General features: G+C 36.0%; 1 protein-coding gene and 2 long non-coding RNA genes across 9 annotated transcripts; all 3 read left to right on the top strand.

Annotated features, from left to right (window-relative positions):
* Positions 1–1,492: 1,492 nt before the first annotated feature.
* LOC145634293 (nudix hydrolase 20, chloroplastic-like) lies at positions 1,493–7,037 on the top strand. Of its 2 annotated transcripts, none has more exons than XM_081685714.1 (9): positions 1,493–1,995; positions 2,070–2,134; positions 2,948–3,120; positions 3,596–3,676; positions 5,078–5,202; positions 5,791–5,870; positions 6,096–6,211; positions 6,362–6,482; positions 6,649–7,037. In XM_081685714.1, exons 1-9 carry the CDS (start codon positions 1,738–1,740, stop codon positions 6,716–6,718), a joined length of 1,089 nt encoding a protein of 362 aa, XP_081541840.1. In that variant the 5' UTR covers positions 1,493–1,737; the 3' UTR covers positions 6,719–7,037. The 2 variants fall into 2 exon arrangements, with proteins under 2 accessions (XP_081541840.1, XP_081541841.1); XM_081685715.1 differs by having other exon boundaries at positions 1,495–1,995; positions 2,948–3,134; positions 3,596–3,690; positions 5,088–5,202; positions 6,649–7,036.
* A 1,039-nt stretch (positions 7,038–8,076) lies between these two features.
* On the top strand, positions 8,077–11,753 carry LOC145635601 (uncharacterized). Of its 5 annotated transcripts, none has more exons than XR_014113873.1 (4): positions 8,077–9,041; positions 10,666–10,805; positions 10,898–10,989; positions 11,184–11,753. It is a non-coding gene; the product is annotated as an uncharacterized LOC145635601 (long non-coding RNA). The 5 variants fall into 5 exon arrangements; XR_014113869.1 differs by having other exon boundaries at positions 9,628–10,805; XR_014113870.1 differs by having other exon boundaries at positions 9,628–10,805; positions 10,898–11,024.
* A 934-nt stretch (positions 11,754–12,687) lies between these two features.
* Positions 12,688–19,217, top strand: LOC145635599 (uncharacterized). 2 transcript variants are annotated; one of them, XR_014113867.1, is made up of 2 exons: positions 12,688–13,352; positions 18,243–19,217. It is a non-coding gene; the product is annotated as an uncharacterized LOC145635599 (long non-coding RNA). The 2 variants fall into 2 exon arrangements; XR_014113868.1 differs by having other exon boundaries at positions 12,688–13,361.
* Positions 19,218–20,424: the final 1,207 nt, after the last annotated feature.

Raw genomic sequence — 20,424 nt, 5'->3', positions numbered from 1 at the left:
GAAATAGCTGATGTGTACCGTTAGTCACGGCGTTAAGTGCCGAATTCAACAACAATGAAAGTCATTTTTCAAGATCTAAGTTCTCTGTTACAACGCAACTGTCTTCAAATCAACACCGCAAAACCTTCCTCGTCGGCGGCATATGCACTCAAACAACACCACGGTCGGCAGCCTAACAATACAATCACGCTATTCTTCTTCTTCCTCCTTTTCTCAATCAAGCTCCATTAATGGAGCTCGAGCTTTCATCCTCACCCATTCCCCACCAACACCGCCATTTTTGGCGGCGAAGCTGCCGAATTAAATGAAAACCCTAATATAAAGGGGAGAAAAAAAAAAAAGGTCATGATCAACCCCTAAGGGTAAGGGTGTCATCTTCCTCTATTGAAGTAGCCTTTGAGCTTTTGAAACTCCATTAAAGATGCTCTTCAAATAGGCAGGAGTAAATAAGACTATGGGCAGTTGTAATTCTGTAAAAGAGTGAAGGAGGGTAGCGCACTTCGACAATGTGTCGTTAATGTCTGTAAAGTTGAAGTTAGACAAATATCTCAAAAAGACGCTTTTGCCCTTAATTTTCTAAGCGAAAGTACGAAATTAACCCCATTAGACATACTTTGTTTATCAAGAAGAGAAACTGGGAATTACCCCTTGTTAACTTCAACGCTTTAAGTGTATGTGATTCTATGTATGATGCATGCATTGTATCCTACCACACCATGATCTCTTAGTGGCTCAAATTCATAAAATTATACTCCCTTCGTCCCCAAATATAGTTTTATTTGTGAAAAAAACGGTAATTAAGGGGGGGGGGGGGAAGAGGTACAAACAAGTACCTTAAAAGTAGGAAAAAGCCAATGATTTACAAAAGTTAGAGGGAAAAATTGCTAAAAAGTGACGACTTTGTAGTAAGAGTTCTTTGGTCAATCCCACTATTATGTTAGAACTTCTAACTTGAAATATTATAATCAACAAATTAAGCTTTATTGGCATAGTAATGTACTCTTAAAACGACAAATTATTATTAATGGCATAAAATATGATCCACTCAAAACCCTTTCAATATAGAGGAAATAAATTACTTATTCCTTTGGCATTTTTAAATTTCAGCCTCTCAACTTCATTCTATCAATAAAGTTGATCATGTAGGTGATTTTGTCATGAAAATCATTGTGTATCACAAAGGTGATCATTGGCTGCTAGATTGTTAAAAAAAAAGTGTCATAATTTGAGTAAAAGTAGCTAAAATGTAAACATTCATCTAAACTTACTAAAATCAAATTAGGAGTTGTTTGACCTAGTCTTATGAAATCGTTTTTCAATCAAAGAAATATAAATTGGGCCAAATAAGGAAATTTTAAGAAGTCTAAAATAGCTTATAAGGAGGGTAAAATGAAAAACACCAATTTTTGTAACTTCTTAAGTGTTGTTTTTCGAGGAGCTTTTCCTCCTAATATTTTATTTTATTTTATTTTATTTTTTTTTTACAAAAACACTCCTAATATTTTACAAAAAGACTTCTGCCTGATGCGAGTCATGCGCCTTAGATTGCTCCTAACGCGAATTTACGCCTGAAAAATTCATCAACTCGAACCATCCGGTCCTAACTGGACCATTTTCAAGCCAAACCTTGTATTGGGATCAGGTCTACTCAAAGTCTCTAACTATTACTCGATCATAAGTCATACGTAGTCACTCTTAAGCTTATTCGAGACAAAGCCATACGATTTTTGGGCTTCAATGGCTTGCAAAAACCTCCCACTCACCAACTATCTCACTCACTCATTTCCACTCTTCTCAAAATTCCCATCATCTTCTTCAGCAAAACTTAATCAATTTCTGGGTTATTCAACTTCTAACTTCACTGGTTTAAATTCAACCGTTGTATCATCGAACAACTTCACTTGGGATGATGTTATTCAAATTGGTCAGTCCAAACCCGACCCATCTGACCTAACTGGTTTCTTTGATAAAGTTAGCTCTTGTAATCGAAATGTGGTAAGTAATTTTATCTTTTCCTTTTTTTTGGTGGGTGATGAAGATGAACTGACGATTTAGGATTTATTTTGCAGGAAAAATTGTGGGAATTTGTTCCATTTGTTGTTGAAGAGCAAGTTGTTGGTTATGTACATAATGGGTAATCTCTTTATTCTTCCTTTTGTTGATGACTACTACTGTAACTGTAATTAGCTTGTTGAATTTGATAGTTCATGTTAATTTAATTAGATATTGATGAAAATTATGCCCGGAAATTATCAGATGCTAATGGTAAATTTTACAATTTCTCGTTTACCTTAATGACATTTTAGTTGTATAAGATGTACTGATTCTTCTTGAGCTTGGAATTTGACATGAATTTAAAATTTTGATTTAGTTGTTGCATTGGTAGTTTGAATTACACTATTAACGTGACTATTAATTCCGGGTGTGGGGAGGTAGTATTCATTTTATTGCCAAGACAGTTGGGGTTAAGGGGTTTAGCATTAGTTTTTGCATTTCTAGTTTGGATTACACTACTAACGTGACTATTAATTCCGAGTTTGGGGGAGTTGTAGTACTCTTTTTTTTTGCCAAGACTGTTGCCTATTGGGGCTAAGGGATAATTCAGCGACACGAGTTTGGAGTTGTATGTTTTTACATATCTTAGTTTTAGTTCTTTAATTGTTCTAAAACACAAGATCTTAGTTGCGGTTGTACTGCCATCCGGATTAGCATTCTGATGAAATTTGATCATGAAATCACAATGGCAAACTTGGACTGAGATGATAAAAGCTGTTCATTTCAATAAAGTTTGCTGTCAAAATATATGATTTCCATTTTAAGACGTAGAATGGATGCTGAAATGCTGTAAAAATCAAATTGGAAAACTTCAAAGCTGTTTACATCCCCCTGATCCCCTTATCTTGAGAAGATAAACTGTCAACTAAATGCTTACTTTGACAATTCATAGATTTGCTGACCACTTGAGAAGGTTCCAAGATGTGTTCTCGTTCCCACGAGATGTTTTGCACAATGGTCATTTCGACTGGTATATAACACTACATCCAGAACTAAAATCACCTGAAGATAGAACTTCTGCAGTTGCTAATGTAATCAACTGCCTGGGAGAAGAACTGATTCCAGGTATTAGGAATGAGGTATTTCTGATGGCCAAGCGTTTTATATTCTATACGATTCAGTATTGCATCTCTCTTTTTCATGGATATCTAGTGGAATGTCTACTACTTTACTGCCTAACTTGGAGTGATAAATTCAAAGTGCCATCTGCTGATCTTCCCCTTTTAGATGTTCTCGAAATATTTATCAAGTTACATTTTGGAAACTATTGATGTATGTATGTGTAAATATAAGTTTTATCCTGCAAATTAAAAAGAAAAGTTTATTGAAATTCTCTATTGCAGCTCCAAATCAAGTTTATTTGCATGTCAATCTTTTCTATAATGTTTTTATAAGGGAAACTTTTGGCTCTTTTCTTATGCATAAGTCTTAAACAGCACTTGTTTAGAAGCTTATGGAAATATAATTATACTAATCTGTTGACAGAACAATGAATATTTTCCTAACCATGAATGACTGTGCATGACATTACTTGAACCAGCTCTTCCCTGTTACATCATGCTTTGGGACACGAGCGTTTTTCTCACTAGAACGTGCTGCAGCTCCTTATTTTGGAATAAAGGTAAAATATTCTCTGCTTTTGATAACCATATTCCTTGTCCATTTAAACGAGGAAGAGGGAGACCAAAGATGACTTGGTTGGAAGGAGTGAGGAAGGATATGAAGTGCATGGATTTACGTGAGGATGAAGTTTTGGATCGTAAGGGATGGAGGAGAAAGATTTATGTTGATGACTACACGGAATAATCAAATTTGGTTCATGTTAGCCGACCCCACTTTTGGGATTAAGGCTTTGATTGATTGATTGATTGATTGATTCCTTGTCCATGTCATTTAGTCACTTTATTGCATCTTTTAAAAAAGGTCCTCAGTGTCATATTACTTGGATAACAGCATTTTTTTGGCTTGCTGTTCCTAATTATATTTGTCATTGTCTTGCTAGTAACATGTCTACAAGTCAGAATATTATTTCCCAATGGCCAGTCTTTCGTGTAAGTGGGCTTTGATTTCTAGTTTACAGTCATCTAGAGAACTGGAAATGCTGTATGAGAAGCTGAGTGTATGTACATGAAGTTTGTAGATGCTCCAGACTCCTATCTTCTTTGGGTCTCTATATCATGCAGTTATTATCCCCATTCTAGGAGAAACTGTTATAGACTAAGGCTGTTTCACTCGATAATACTCATTAGTAAGAGAAGGACTGATTTTTCATTGAACTGATTAATGGAAGGGATACATAGTAGCTTGAGGCTACAAATCTCCTAGCAACTTGAGGTTGCAACTCTCCAAATTTTCCTCACTAATTTCTGCCTGATCTTCCCACTACTCAAATTACCATACTTATACTAAAATGGTCAAGCTGACCTTAAGGCTAACATGTGATACTTAGCTAATTTAGAAAAACATAAATAAGACACAAAATAAACTAGCTGTCTTCCTTTCCTTCTCTTCTTCTTAATGGAATTTGTCTCGTTGCTAAGAAATGCCCCCTGCTGCTGTTGCTTGTTGCTGCCCATGCTTGCTCCTCCCTTTGTGCCTCGTATACACCACTAAAGGTGGTTGACCAGGCTGAGTTTGACTCAAGTTGAGGTTTGACCCCAGATTGGTGTGTGGGTTACTTGGATCCATGACAGAAACAAGAATCACCAAATTCAATGTGTCACCTGCCCACCTCACTGTTCTATATCTCTGTGATTCATTCAATTTCAATTTGTCTATCTGCATTAGTTGAGTGGAACTAGCATCGTGTGACTAGTCACAAAACTTATTTAAGAGCAAAAGCTTGCTAGGTGATGCTTGTTTTGCTAATTGAATTTGGTCTTAGCATACACAGTGATTCTAGTTGTATAACTGTATTGCTCCAGACAGTAATTATATTTGTTTTGCATAATTGAACTACCATTCCTTAATCCCTCCGAACAGAAGAAGACTAATGTGGTTTTGCATTTTCCTTTTATTATAGGCATATGGAGTCACATGAATGGCTGTGTTGAAAAAGAAGGTCAGAAGTTTCTTTGGCTGGGAAAGAGAAGTCAAGCAAAGTCCAACTTTCCAGGGATGCTTGATCATCTTGTTGCTGGAGGATTGGTTAGTTGCAACTTTCAGCTTGATGTTTTATGGGGCTTAAGAAAAACTTGCAAGGAGTTTAGAATTAGTGAACAATTGTTAACATTCTTTATATAGTGATCAAACTCCTATTTGTTATGCTAACATCTCACATCTGCTCTTTGGGTCCAGGAATATCTTTCAAAAATACATGTTAAAAGACAGAAAAAAAAATTACCATCTTATCTCATCTTTAAATTAGTTTTTTTTATCGCCTTTTGACATTCTTGAGCCTTTAGAAATTTGGAGCTTTCTTCAGAGTTAAAGCTTCAGTTAAGTACTTGCATACCTGGCCATAGATACACTGTCTGGTGGATTTCTCCATGTTATCTTTTGCTTGACTATTCTGCGACTTTTTTGTCCTCAAATTTGATCAGTCTCTTTGCATTGGTTCGTTTAAGCATTTGTTAATCTAGTTAGTACTTAGTAATACTCGGATTGCGTAAAGCTTTAGTTTCACTGTTACCATTTTACCTCTGTTTGTCTTGATAGTGTACATCTTACTATGTTTCTCATGCCATATTATTTTTGTTTAAATCTTTATCTCAAGCATCTTTGAAAATATTGCAGCCTCATGGAATTCCTTGTGGTGAGAATATGATGAAGGAATGTGAGGAGGAAGCAGGAATACCCATATCCATCTCCAAGAAGTAACCATCTGTCCGATCCCTCTTTTTGGTCTAGAGTTGATATCATTTTTTTTATTTAAAACACATATTACAATGCTTAACTAAGAAAACTGCTACTGCTCAAGTTTTGTAAATTTGTCGTATTCTTGGATTTTTATATCATCTGTGCACCTATGACCCTTTAACATCTACGAGTAATAACTTGCCTATCAATGTATTCATGGCATCATGTTCTGTGTGTACCAGAGTTGAACCAGTTGGGGCTGTCTCTTACATGGATATCAATGGAGATAGACTTAAGAGAGATGTTCTTTTCTGTTATGATCTCAAGCTTCCTGAAGATTTTGTTCCCGACAACATTGGTAGGCAGGCTAAGTTGTAATGTCAATTTGTCATTATACCCCATATTGAAAATGATGGCTTTGCCCTTTTTCATATTTCATTTGTCCTGTCAATTTTCTTTATTTTTTTTTTTTTTTTTTGTTTTTTTTTTTTTTTTTGTAATATGGCAGATGGTGAGGTGGAGAGCTTCAGGTTGATCCCTGTTCCACACGTAGCAAATGTGATTAAGAGAACCCAATTTTTTAAGTCAAATTGTACTCTTGTCATCATTGACTTCCTTTTCCGACATGGGTATGTATTCTATCTATCTGTTGTTAGTTTTACCTTATCATATCGAATGGAAGTGTTGGAAATGGAATTATATAACCACTCCAATAGTCCAATCTGTTTATTTGGTTGGTTGTTGATAGCTAATCTTATCACTGAATTCCCATTTTCCCTGTTATGGCGTTTGCAGATATATATGTCCTGAATATGCCGGATACTTGAAGCTCCTTCAGAGTTTAAGGAGTGGAGACTGCTCCTGAATTGGCTTTAGCATGGATTGTTGTTAATGGGGTCATGGGGATGTCTTAAAATAATGTGTACAGTTGAACCTTGAATTTTAATTATACATTTATACCTTGTAGTATATGGATGAACGTAAATTTCTGCAATAGTTGTCCGTATTTTTTGACAAGGACATAAACTTGTACTCCGTAATTTTGCTGTTGGTTACTCTTACTATGTACGGAGTAGAATTCAGCTGCACTGAAAAAACTCTTAGAGGGATCGACTGTATCTGAGGTTAAAATTGTGGCTCTTTTTGCCTCCTTATGAACGAAGGGGGTGCAATAGATGTATGAGTTGTTAGCAAAATGTTGGAGACTTGGGGCGTCTTCGGCACTATCTTTTGAGTAGCTTTTAGGTAGCTTTTAGTGCTTTGACTTATTCAAACCACTAGACTGAAAAAATTATGAGTGTTTGGGAATGTAGTGGTGGGGGTAGAGTTTAGTGGTTGAAGTAGTTTTTGTGAAAAGTTAACATTATTAACTTTTGTGAAAAGCTAACAGCTAGTTTACCAAACACACGTACTGAATTATTTATTTTCACAGCTAACAGCTAGTTGACAGCTACACATATAGCTAACAGCCACCATCACAGCTAACAACTACCTCTACAACTACATTTTGTCGAACACGCCCTTTGAGGTTTAATAAAATAGGTTTTCAAGTCTTGTTCTTTTCGTTGCTCTACATGAATAACATGATCATCTTGTATTGATAATTTTATTTTTTATTTTTGAAGAATCAATTTCATAGAGCCACTTGCGTAAAATACGTGGTATCGGAGCAAATACAACCAACATATTGAAAAATCATTATAGCTCGCTAATAAAGAAATCAATTGAATTAGCAATCACCTAAAAGAAAAGACTACAACACGAACACATAAGTGATTTTTTTACTATAACCATAGACCAAAATTGCTCATGAGTTTCTACTTTGTACCTTTTTTTTTAAACTTATCACGGTGTATGCTTTAATTTAATACTTCCTCTATTTATTGTATTTTTAGTTGACACAATTTTTTAGTCGCGTTTTCCAATGCACAAGTTCAACCGTTAATATTTTTAACTACCGAAAAGCAAATATTACTGTAAAAAGTTGATATTTTGAAAATATATATAGTGATGAATCATTGACTCTAACAAGATTACGTATAAATCACAAAACACGGTGAAAGGGAAATGTGTGAATAGTGTTAAAGTCAAAGTCAAAACGTGTTACCTAAAAAACGGAGGCAGTACAATCTCACCAAACCCGCCCACAGAAACCGGGTTAAACCCGAAACACTAGGGTTTTGTATATAAAGAAGCAAACAAGCACCACACGCTCCTCAACGAAGAATGAGGCAGGGAGAGGCCATGGGAGTTTCCGAGGCCGTTTGCCACTCTCCCTTGATAACCCACCACCCTTTACGGCGGTCGATAATCTTTAGCCGATGATTTCTCCGACCACCATTAAAACGGCCCTCAAAGAAAGATCAGCTGCTTCAATAATGGCACTATCTTACCCTTTCTTCCTCCCTTTCTATCAAACTTGGTCACTAATTGGCCTAATTATTACTACTACTCCGTATTATTTATTTATTTATTTATCATCTTCATTATTATTATTATTATTATTATTATTACTACCTCCGTTTTTTCCATTGAGGCTATGATGAATTCGATCGTTCAATTTAATCAAGTTTTTCTGGGTTTTGGTTGTGTTTTTCGAGGTGGGTATTTTTCCATTTGGCTTGGCAGCAACTTGATCGGCATTTTTGGTTGCGACGGTGGTGTTGGTGGTGGTGGTTGTTGTAACTGGAAACTAAGGGCCTGTTCTCATTTACTGACTGAGCTGAACTGAAAACTGAACTATATTAAGCTGAACTGAAAACTGAACTATATTAAGCTGAACTGAATTGGTCCTAAGGCCTTGTTTAGTTCATCTTATATCTGTTAATGTCGATCTTGTTTGGTTGCCGCCATGGTTGATTACCTCACCTTGATAATGCTCCCCAAAAAAGCTTTGGTGAAATTCGGATCTGAGCCTCCCCCAAATACTCCTCAAATAATGGATGAAAAGAAATCAAGTTTTTGTGAAATTATGATATGGGTTTTATGTTTTGCATGTGATTTTTTGCATTTTTGTGAGTGTAATTTACTGTTTGGGTTGTGATTGTTTTTTGCTTAAGCTTACAATAAATGGTGAAAGTAATGTTTTTTTAAAGTGATTTATTGTTGGGTTGCAGGTTTGGGTGAAGATATAAGGAGGGGCAAAGTTGATGATGAGATTAATGGGATTTTGATTGTGTTATTGGATGGTAAGCTTGTATATTTTAGGCTTGTATATAGTTTTACAATGAGCTTGTTATAGCTGCATAGCCTGCATTTCTGGGTTAATTGTAAGGTTGTTGTCTGCTTTGAAAGTTTTAATGTTGAATGGTTAAATAAATATAATTTTATATGTAGTGCTTATTGATATTATTTTGGAACGCTTGTGAAAAGCTGTCAAATAATGTGTGTTTCAGTAACTTAGAACACATTCCTGTGGATATAGATGATTAGTAGCAGCAGCAGTGTTGGTAGTTAGAGATTGCAATTTTGAACCAATTTCTTCATGCGATTTTGTACCTTGCCTCCCTTGCTTTTAACTGTGGAATTTGGGAGGGGGGAGGAGGGGGGGGGGGGGGGGAGGTTCTGTTGGTTTTCTGCATTGAGGTGTTTCTTTTCGTTGTTTCCCCTATTCACATTTCTTGCTCTCTCTGTTGGGGATGGATGAAAATCAGTTTAATTGCTATCGACTGTTCATTTTTGCTTGCTACTTGTTAAAAAACCTCATGCTGTGATTAGAAGTTAGAGCTTTGCAATCCAGAGGATCTTAGTAATGCCTCTCTTATTCAATTGTAGCTTTGTCATATGCTATCAACTTTGTGGAGGCTGTCGTCGTTTCTTCCCTTTTTTCAATTGGCATCGTCATGGAAAGATCATGGCTCATTGCTTGGATAGAGAAGAAATAAGCAAACACTTTCCTGGATATCTTTTCTCAAAGGAGATCAGGATTCTTTGCCCTGTTGAATGATTTCTCCCAAACTCACCCCTGGGAGATAAGTTCTAATAGGGCATACTCAAGTACATGTCACTGCTATAATAAGTTCAGGGTAGTGAATTTCAAGTGAAAGGGAAAAGTGATTTCATGTGAATGCTGACTACAATGAAGTCTATTGGTGACACATTGTGCACTATTCACATTCACCACTTTGACCAGCATTGGTGCTTTATACATTAGATTAAACATAGTCTGTGAGTACTCGTTAGAACTGTCTCAATGTATAGTTGGCATTTTTGCTGGTCAAATTGGGATATGTAAAACAACGGAGTATAAACCTGGCCTTTTGTTGTTCCTGAAATTTTAAGGCTGTGATGATAAAAAAATTCTACTTCAATTAGTAGACTGGCGCTGGAGATACATAATTAGGGTCGTGCCGTTGGCTTGGCAGCAGTAAAGCTTATGAGCTCTACTTGATTTGCCGCCATGGTATTGACTACCAGACTTTTGTCTCCTTATGCTTGATCAAAGGCGAATCTGAGCCTTTTTGTTCTGACTAAATTTTAGTAGGAAGATAGTACACCTTTATGTTTTCTCAAACCTTTTAAGTTTTTCACTCACATATTCTCCCTATCCTTTTTATCCCCTTACCACTCTTGTAAAACTCTCATAAATTTTATTTGTCTTTCTGTTTTTCACTTTACACACTCTATCCAACTTTTATTCAATCGATTACGTTGCTATGCTCTTTTTCCTTTTCGGACGGTTCCTTGTGACGATTCATGTTAGGGTGTTAACCGAACCCAAATCATTTGGGACTAAAACTTTTATGTTGTTGGGAAGATAGCATACCCTAATCTATTAATTTACACAAGTAAGCCCGTCAACTTGCTTTACAGTTCTCCAGTTCAATTCCATTCAGTTTAGAAACATGTTTTCTGCTCCAACAAGTAGACTGGTACTGGAGAAACGAATATCAAGGGTTTTGCCATTGGCCTGGCAGCAGTAAGCTGGGAGCTTTACTTCTGTTGCCGCCATGGTACTTGAGTACTATCTTTATCATCTTCTAGCTGTTAGTTTTATTATCTTGCATCTTGTAGCTGTTAATTTGATTATGTGCTTTTGTTTTAGACTTGGAATGGCTGTGCATCTTGAAAGCCGTTTGCCTCTTCTCTTTGATGATCACTGTGGTTGGCTAGGCTTATCACCATATACAAAAGCCGGTAATTTCTAACCTTTGATTACGGCTTGATAAACAGTATGTCTTTTTTCTCTATTATGTTCTGTACCCTTTGTTGCTTATCTTTCTGTTTAAATGTCATGATAATAGCAATAAGATTTACAACTTGGTTTCACTCTAATATCAAAGTTTGCACCTGTTCGTAATTTTTTTCTTTTCGTAACTGTTATTTTCCAGGAAATCAAAGTTTCAAAATATTCTATCCTTAAAAATGAAGTCCCAAGAAGCGTTGGGTGTTACAAGAGATGGGTATTTCGCCTTTTTAGACAATCATGAAACATCTGGTCAAGATAGAATCTGTATTACTTCTGTATGTTTTACCTTAAGCTCCTGGATATTTTGGTTGCGTTGGTTTCTAGTCAGACTTCAGAGTTCAGAGTAACCAAACCACTGGCCAAGGATGCTTGCACTTAACCGGCAGCAGCTAATCTGGTGATTGTGGTGCTGCTAGTGGTCTTCTTGATGCCTCCCAATTGCTGATGAAGTTCTCCTTCCACGAGCTGAACTCACACCTATTCACTTGGATGTGCTCCGGTCTTTGCATGCAAATTAACCTGCACCATTTTGAGACATTGATGAAGAAATACATTTGGTTCCTGGAGAATTTTACATTTGGTTTTGGTTCAATGAAACATTGTATATCATGTACAGTGAGATAATCAGTAAAGTATTGATGATTATTGATTAATTACTTCATTGTACAAGTGCACGTTCAAAATCAATGAAAAATGCCTCAAAAATTTGGAAGTGCGGTTTTTGTGAAGTTTATTTGAATTGCAAGTGTTTGAGTGAGAAAGATATCCATGTAACACGAAAATCACTCTTAGAGTCTGTCTCATTTCTTCGAACAATTAGTTCAAATATTTGGTTGAAAAGTAAAACTACAATGGTACAAGCCATAGTTTGGAAGTAGATTAAACTTCAGTAGTTAAAGTAATGAGCCTTTAATGAAATTGCTTTGTAAACCTTGAATGGCATAATTTTAGGCTTTTTAGCTGCTACTCTCTCCGTTTTTAAATACTTGTTTTTCTTTTTCGGCTATTTTTAAATACTTGCTTTACTTTTCTTTTTCGCTGTTTTTAAATACTTGCTCCATTTTCTCCTTTATAAAGCTTTTACAATATTTAATTCATTTTTCACACTACCTAACATAATACTCTCTCCTCCTATTCTTCTACTATTTTTGCTTTTTATAATTTTTTATTTTCTCAACTACCCCACTACCTCTATTTTATATTATTTTCTCCAATTTCTCCTAAAACACCGCGCATAGAAAAAATAGAGCAAGTATTTAAAAACGGAGGGAGTACATAAAATGCATTTTTGGGAATTCACCATTTATTTTCTCTATCTCTAAATCACTTAATAAAATGGAAATGAGATACGAAGCAATCTTTAAAAGACGACTCTACAATTTATTACTACGTATATATACACCCGGGTGTATCGTATACCTAGTTGAGGTACGATATACTCGGGTGTATACAAGCTCTCTAACGACTCGGTATAATGTAGTAGCATACTACGGAGTACTCCGTAGCATATAATGTAGTCCTATTCTAGGTTTGACTGTTAAAGTGAGCAACCCATAATTTTTGAGGGCAAAATCGACATTTCCCTTCAAACCAGCACTACTATAAAACCCAAAAAACTAGGGTTTTTACCCAACAAATCTCATTAGTTTAAGAATGAGGCAGGAAGAGGCAGTGGGAGTTTCCCGAGGACCGTTTTGCCCCTCTTCTTTGATGACCACCGTTCACGGCGGTCATCTTTAGCCGGTGATTTCTCCGACCACCATTAAAACGGCCCTCTGAGAAATCGAAGAGCTTAATTTCCACAATTTCGTTCTCTTTCTCTAACCATTTCTTTTTCTTTTTCTTTTTTTTTTTTTGGCTGCTCTGAATCTCTGAACTTGGCTCTGTTTTTCATCATTCACCATATCCAACCCCAACAACAGTACTACGTACATATATATATATACATACATACATAATCAAATTAATTAATTATTGAGGCAGTGATGAGTCAATTCAAAGTAATCGATTGTTTGGTTCCTGGAATGTTCTTCGTTTTGGGATAAATTTTGATCAATTGGCTTGGCAGCAATCGAAATTCTGTTGGTGTTGTTGTTGTTTCTGTTGCTGTTGCTGAAACCCTAATTTTGTTGGGGTCGTTTGGTTTGTGGGATTTGTGGGTTTATTGATTTGATTGAGTTGCCGCCATGGTTGAGATTTTCCCACTTCGAGAATGTGCCGCCAAGCTGTTCGATGAAATGCAGATCTGAGCCTCCTCTTTACCCACCCACCAAATTAACCCCAGATACAGTGGATTGAGCTACGGTAATAAGTAAGTATGGTATGATTTTTTTCACTTTATTTGGTTTATTATGTGTAATGAGATTGTTGATGTAAATGCATGAAAGTATTGTTTGCATGTAATTCTTTCTTAAAATTAGTTGAATTATGAATTTTCTCTTTGCTCAGTTATTAAGAAATTTTGTAATGTTGATGTTTTAAGGTTTTATTTTTAGAAAATTTGTGTGATGTGATGATGTAAATTCATGATTGCATGCAAGTATAAGTGTTTTTTTCTGCATTTGTTGAAGGAGTATAATTTATCTACTTGTGCAATTATTCAGCTGCGTAAACAATGTTGATGTTTCAAGTTGTTTTTTTTTTTTTTGTAAAAAAATTGTTGTTTTATTGTGTGTAATAAGATTATTAAGGTAAATGCATGAAAAGTATAGTTTGCATGTGATTTTTTCTGCATATATATTCATGTGTAATCTGTCTTTCGTTCAATTATTGTGAAGTGGGTAAACAAAGTTGATGTTTTTAAGTTGTTGGTTTGTTCTATTGTTGATTTATTATGTGTAGTTAGATAATTGATGAAAATCAATGAAAGTATTGTTTGCATGCAACTTTTTCTACATCTATATTCAAGTTAATTTATCTTTTTATTCAATTATTATGATATTCTGAAATCTTAATGTTTTAAGTTGGTCAATTTAGTGTGAAAAGTTGAGATTCAAGGGTTATATAAACCATAGCCTGCAACGCATTGGCAACCAAATTTGATTCAATTATCAAAGTTAAATTCTTTGAGTATTTATGCTCAATAGTTCAATAATCCACCTTGAAAGAACCCTACATTGACTATACTGACAATTAAATTCATGATTAACCTTAGATTGTGAAATTGATATTCCATAATTGAAAAAAAGAATCTTACCTCAGAAGCTGCTTCAATTGAGGATAGAAAGCTCAAAAGCTGCTTCAATGGAGAACTAAGAGTGCGCTTCAATGGATAATTCAGTCCATGATGTTATAAATGTCAGGACAAAACCATGAAAATGGACCTTTTCCTTGGCAGTAATCCCTCCTGCCCTTGTTTCAGGGATAGTCCTGTGGTTTACCAAAAAATGAGGCAGGGAGAGGCCATGGGAGTTTCCAAAGGACTGTTTTGCCCCTCTCCCTAGACGATGACCATCAATGGAGGTCGTCTTTAGCCAGTGATTTCTCCAACTACCATCAAAACAGTCTTCATATTGTAGGGGTTACTCGGTTAGTGTTAAAGGGGTTACTTTGTCAGTGTTAAAAGGGGTTGCTTTGCTCTACAAGTGGCCATAGTTACATGGTGTCACCATCTGCACTCAAAACACTGTTTGATTAATTTGCCGCCATGGCTGTAAGTAGTTTAAGAATGAGGCAGGAAGAGGCATTGGGAGTTTCCTGAGGACCGTTTTGCCACTCTTCCTTGATAACCACCATCTACAGTGGTCATCTTTAGCCGGTGATTTCTCAGACCAATATTAAAACGGCTTTATGAGAAATCGAAGAGCTTAATTTCCACAATTTTGCTCTCTTTCTCTCACCTTTTTTCTTCTTTGGCTGCTTTGGATCTTTAAACTTTGGTTCTATTCTTCGCCGTTTACCATATTAACCCAAAAAAGTACTATGGGCTTGTTTTGATTTTCTGAAAACAATTGAATTGAATAGAGCTGAAATGAATTGTTTATGAGAGAAGGAAATTGGGAACTGATTTGAATTGATTGGAGCTAAACTGAATTGAACTGAATTGAGCTGAACAGAACCAGGCCTTACGTACATATAAATATACATAAATAATCGAATTATTAATTATTGAGGCTGTGATGAATCAATCCAAAGTAATTGATTGTTTGGTTTTTGGAATGTTCTTCGATTTGGGGTAAATTTTGATCATTTGGCTTGGCAGCAATCGAAATTGTGTTGTTATTGTTGGAACCGTAATATTGTTGGGGTCGTTTGGTTTGTGGGGTTTGTTGATTCGATTGAGTTGCCGCCATGGTTGAGATTTTCCCACTTCAAGAATGTGCCACCAAGCTGTTCAATGAAATGCAGATCTGAGCCTCCTCTTCACCCACACACCAAACAATCCCCAGATATAGAGGATTGATACTACTGTCATAAGTAAGTATGGTATGATTTTTTTTAAAAAAATTTATTTATTTATTATGTGTTATGAATTGCTGATGTAAAAGCATGAAAGTATTGTTTGCATGTAGTTCTTTCTTACATCTATGTTGAAGTATGATTTTCTTTGCTCAATAATTATGCAAATGTGTTTGAGTAATGTTGATGTTTCAAGTTGTTTCTTTGTATTTGTATTTGATGAAATAATTAATGTAAATGCATGATTGCATGAAGATTTATTTATTTATTTTGATAGAGATTGCATGAAGGTATTATTTGCATGTAATTTTTACTACACTTTAATTGAAGGAGTATACTTTATCTACTTGTGCAATTATTATGAAATTCTGTAAACAGTGCTGATTTTCAAGTGTTAGGCTATTTTTATAGTATTTATTTATTGTTTTTTTTTTTTTAATAATTTTTTTTTATTGTTGTTTTATTGTATGTATGAGATCATTTATGTAAATGCTTGAAAAGTATAATTTGCATGTGATTTAAGTTGTTGGTTTGTTTCTTTGTTGAATAATTATTTGTAGTGTGAATGTGAGATAGTTGGTGTAGAACAAGTTGCATGTGATTTGAATGAAGGTATTATTTACATGTAACTTGTTCTACATCTTATTCAACTTAATTTACATTTTTGTTCAATTATTATGAAATTGTGTGATCAATGTTAATAGTTTAAGTTGAGCCATTTTTATTGTGAAAAGTTAACATTCAAGGGTTATATAAACCTAAGTTTGCAACGCATTGGCAACCAAATTGACTCAGTTACCATCAAAGTTAAAATTTTCTAGTATATATGCTGAATAGTTAAATAAACAACCTTGGAAGAACCCTAAGTTGACTAATCCTGACAATTAAATTTACTATCAACCCTAGATTGTGAAATTGATATTTGATTATTTTAAAAAAACCTTACGTTAGAAGCTGCTTCAATGGAGGAGAGAAAGCTAAGAAGCCGTTTCAATGCAGAACTAAGAGTACACTTCAATGGATATTCAGTCCATGATGTTTTAATTGTCATGACAAAACCATGAAAATGGACCTTTCTCCCTGGGCCCAAGGCAGCGACGCTCATGCCCTTGCTCAGAGATAGTCCTGTGGTTTATCAAAAATGAGGCAGGGAGAGGCCATGGGAGTTTCTCGAGGACCATTTTGCCCTTCTCCCTAGATGACTACCATCATTGGAGGTCATCTTTAGCCAGTGATTTCTCCAACTACCATAAAATGGTCCTCACATCGTAGCTTACTGGACCCTTAACTGTGTGTGTCTCTGTGGGTTGACTTTGTAACTCTCTTATCTGCATGCATCTCTATCTTCTTACCCTAAAAACAATCATCAACCAGTAGAGGCTGTGATGAGATTAAACGGTATTAAGTAGTCAAATCAAATTTGGGTTTGGAGAAATTTTGAGGGTTTTGGGTGGTTATTCTATTTGGCTTGGCAGAAAAATCAAATGGTGGTAACTGGGTATTATTTTATTTTTATTTTTATTTTTATTTTGTGGGTTTTTGTTCGGTTGGAAATTATTTGAGTCCAATTTGATTAATTTGCTGTCATGGTTGATTTACCCACCTCTTAATGTTCCACCCAATTGTTAGATGAAATGTGGAACTGAGCCACTTGGAAGAAAAGAAAGAAAGAAAGAAAACAAGATTTGGAACTTGGAAGCTCCATTGTTGGAATGGTATTATTTCTATTTTTAGGGGCCGTTTGGTTCGCGCGGGGGAATCGGAATGGAATGATCAAAGGGAATGTAGGAGAATGGAATGAAACCCTTTCCAAGTACTATGTTGTTTGGTTTTCAATAAACAAAGGGAATCACCACCACCACCACACATCCCCTTTCTTCACTTTTCCAGCCACCAGGAGCCACCCCACCGCCCAGCCACAACGTCGACGGGAATCGGCAGCCCTGGGCGCACCTCCCCCACCCCTCGCAGCCCCTAACCTCCTCGGAAAAAACTTCCACCACCACGCAAAAACCCTAGAAAACACCATCCCTCCCCTTAAAAACGCCGGCCGACCTTCCCCCCACCCTCGAAACCCTAGGGTGGAAGGTCGGCCGGCGTTTTTAAGGGGAGGGATGGTGTTTTCTAGGGTTTTTGCGTGGTGGTGGAAGTTTTTCCGGGGAGGGGAGGTGTTTTAGAGGGGAGAGGTGGGGGAGGTGCGCGGGCTCCGGCGAGTTGTGGGGGAAGTGCGGCGAGTCCAGCGGTGGGGACTAGTTCCAGCAAGTACAACGGTGGTGGGTATGGTGGCTAGGGAATGGGAAAGTCTAGGGGGGGGGGTGGGGAATCAATGTAGACTAAAAATGGGTGAACTCAAAAATAAAAATGGGTTAAGGGAATCAAAAAAGTGACAAACAAACAACAACAAAGGAAATGATATAAGTTCATTCCGATTCCCTTTGATTATTAACCCCAACCAAACGGCCCCTTAAGTATTTTTGAATATTCGGAGTATATATGTAAAGATTATGTTGATAGAAGGAAATGAGTTATATGTTTGCATTTGATCTTGTGGTCTTAAAATTATTGTTTAGGTCTTGTTTTAGGGTGTGTGAGTTTTTATCTTGTTGAATATTTATTCAATTTTTGGTGGTGGGGTTGTTGGGTATTTCTGCATTGGCTGATTATTTGTGATAAATGTTGGTTTTCTATAATTTTATTTGGCATTCCAATTTTATTTCTAGTTGGTGTAGTTATTGAATTAAGCTGTTTTGATTAGCTGAGTAATAATAATGAATTTTTAATATTTGTTGCTTTTCTATCTCAGGATCTTTGTTCAGCAATATCATTAGGTTAAGAGTGAGGCATTGGGTGTTTTCTGATGACTGTTTTGCCCCTCTTCCATGACAACTTCCGCTTGTGATGTTCATCTTTAGCCGGTGATTTCTCCGACCACTGTGAAAACGATCCTCTGAGAAATTTAAGAGACTAACTTCAAAGTTTTGCTCTCTTTCTCTCTTTTATCTGGCACCTCTGAATCTCTGATCATTTGGCTCTGTTGTTCACCCTATTCACCCCCAACGTACTCCATAGTCCAGACATATATACTTCGTATATCAATATATGTATATACATGCATAAACAAATAAATAAATAAATAAATGAGGCTGTGATGCGTCCTGAAGTAATCGATTGTTTGGCTTTGGAATGTTTAAGGTGCGGGGTAAGTTTTAACCATTTGGCTTGGCAGCAATTAAATTGCACTGCTGGAACCCTATGGTCCTGTTCTTTTGGACTTGTTTTTAGTTCAGATCAGTTGAGAGTGAGCTCAGGTGGTTAGAGCTTTTCTCCCGATTCAAGGGGATCTTTGGACCAATTCTCCATCACCCGCCCTTGTGGCTCTCGAAACAAAGAAAAAAAAACAACTTTCAGTTCAGTTCAGTACTTCAGTTCAGCTTAAAAGATACAGGGCCTAATTGTTATTGGTGTTTGGTTTCTGTGGAATCGATTGAATTGCCGCCATGGTTGAAAATTTCCCACCTTGAATGTCCTGCCAAATTGTTCGATGAAATTAAGATCTGAGCCTCCAGTTTACCCACTCACCACAAAAGAAATCCCAAAACCAGAGGATGGATGCTACGGTAACTATAATGGTTTTTTTTGGTTATATGTAATGAGATTATTTAGGTAAATGCATGAAATTATTATTTGCATGCAATTTTTTAACGTTTACATGAGGAATGGTCTAAATTATTATTGATGTTAATTTTGTATTCTTGAATTTGAGGTTTTTGGGTGTTCTTTATATATATATATATATATAAACTTTTTTTAAGACTGGGGTTCATTTGTAACCTTTTATTTTGGTGCTTTTGTTCAACACAACAAATTAACTTTTGAGCTCTATTGAATAGATACAGGGTTCTGTTGTATGTAGTTGTTTCACAGCGTATATAATGTATTGCAGGGTTATAAGATCTCTATTAAGCAAATATAGAGTTTATTAGTATTTTTATTATCCATCAATCTTGCTGAACTATATGCTCGTAAAGGCGGAAACTGGTGTAGGATTTAGAAGAGAAGCAGTGGTATTAATGTTGAAACATTGGTTGAACAAGTGAGGAAGGGGTCTAGTGACTAGTGTAATTGAATGCTGAACGATCTGCCATGTGTTGGATGAGGGAAAGGGTCTACTACCTCCGGATCGTATTATATGCAACTTTGGAATTTTTTATATCTTACAAATAATACCCCAAAGTTGCATATAATATGATCCGGAGGTAGTATATTGTTATTGATTGCCATTTCAGTTCACTCTGTAGATATTCTTCCTTGATTCCTCATCAGTGTGGATATAGTCAATATCAATGCTTGTTACATAGATGACTATCCAATATGATATGTGCAGTAATTGCTTGCTGAGGTATTTCATTCATTGCTTCTGATAGATTTTTGGAAAGGTTTTATAGGGAGGGTTGTCTACTCACTTGAGAGTCCAGTATTTCATTAATAAGCACCAGAGTGTCTTAAGTCTAGTTTGCTGTTATTTGAAGGAATTGCTTCGTTTGCTTAAGCTATTGTGATATCTAATGCGGTATTTTGGAAACCTTGTTGGTGTTTTATAGGGAGGGTTGTCTGCTCAGTCTGTCCTTGGTGTATTCATTTAATCCTGAGTGTTTAAAGTCTTGTTGGCTGATATTTGAAGTGATTGCTTCTGTTTGCTTAATCTAATGTGAGATCTCTTGATATTAACAGCATGTTTTTGCATATCATCGAATGTTTAAAAATTTGCTATTCTGTATAGTACCTGTTTATGTTTTCCAGGCTATGAACATTAGATTGAGATGAACACTTGAATGGTCCTTGAAGCAAAGGAAGTTGCAATTTGGTTGTTTTGGATAGCTTTAGAAGCTTGATGCTGGTCAAGACATCAAGTGGTCATGAAAGAATTCTGCCATTTCCTGTTATGGTTTTCAACTGGGCGTGGAAACTTCAGACGAGCTCAAGTG

Source organism: Chenopodium album, chromosome 6, assembly GCF_948465745.1.
Source record: "Chenopodium album chromosome 6, dcCheAlbu1.1, whole genome shotgun sequence".
Taxonomy (NCBI): domain Eukaryota; kingdom Viridiplantae; phylum Streptophyta; class Magnoliopsida; order Caryophyllales; family Amaranthaceae; genus Chenopodium; species Chenopodium album.
Note: the sequence above shows the minus strand (reverse complement) of the source record. Positions and strands in the feature narration are given on the sequence as shown.

Bases quoted from the DNA above. Each gene is read 5' to 3' on its own strand.
- LOC145634293 (XM_081685715.1), top strand. From the start codon at position 1,738: ATGGCTTGCAAAAACCTCCCACTCACCAACTATCTCACTCACTCATTT. The intron at 3,691-5,087 runs GCTTTTGATAAC...AGGCATATGGAG, and splicing joins ATAAAGGTAAAATATTCTCT to TCACATGAATGGCTGTGTTG. The intron at 6,212-6,361 runs GTAGGCAGGCTA...GTAATATGGCAG, and splicing joins TTTTGTTCCCGACAACATTG to ATGGTGAGGTGGAGAGCTTC.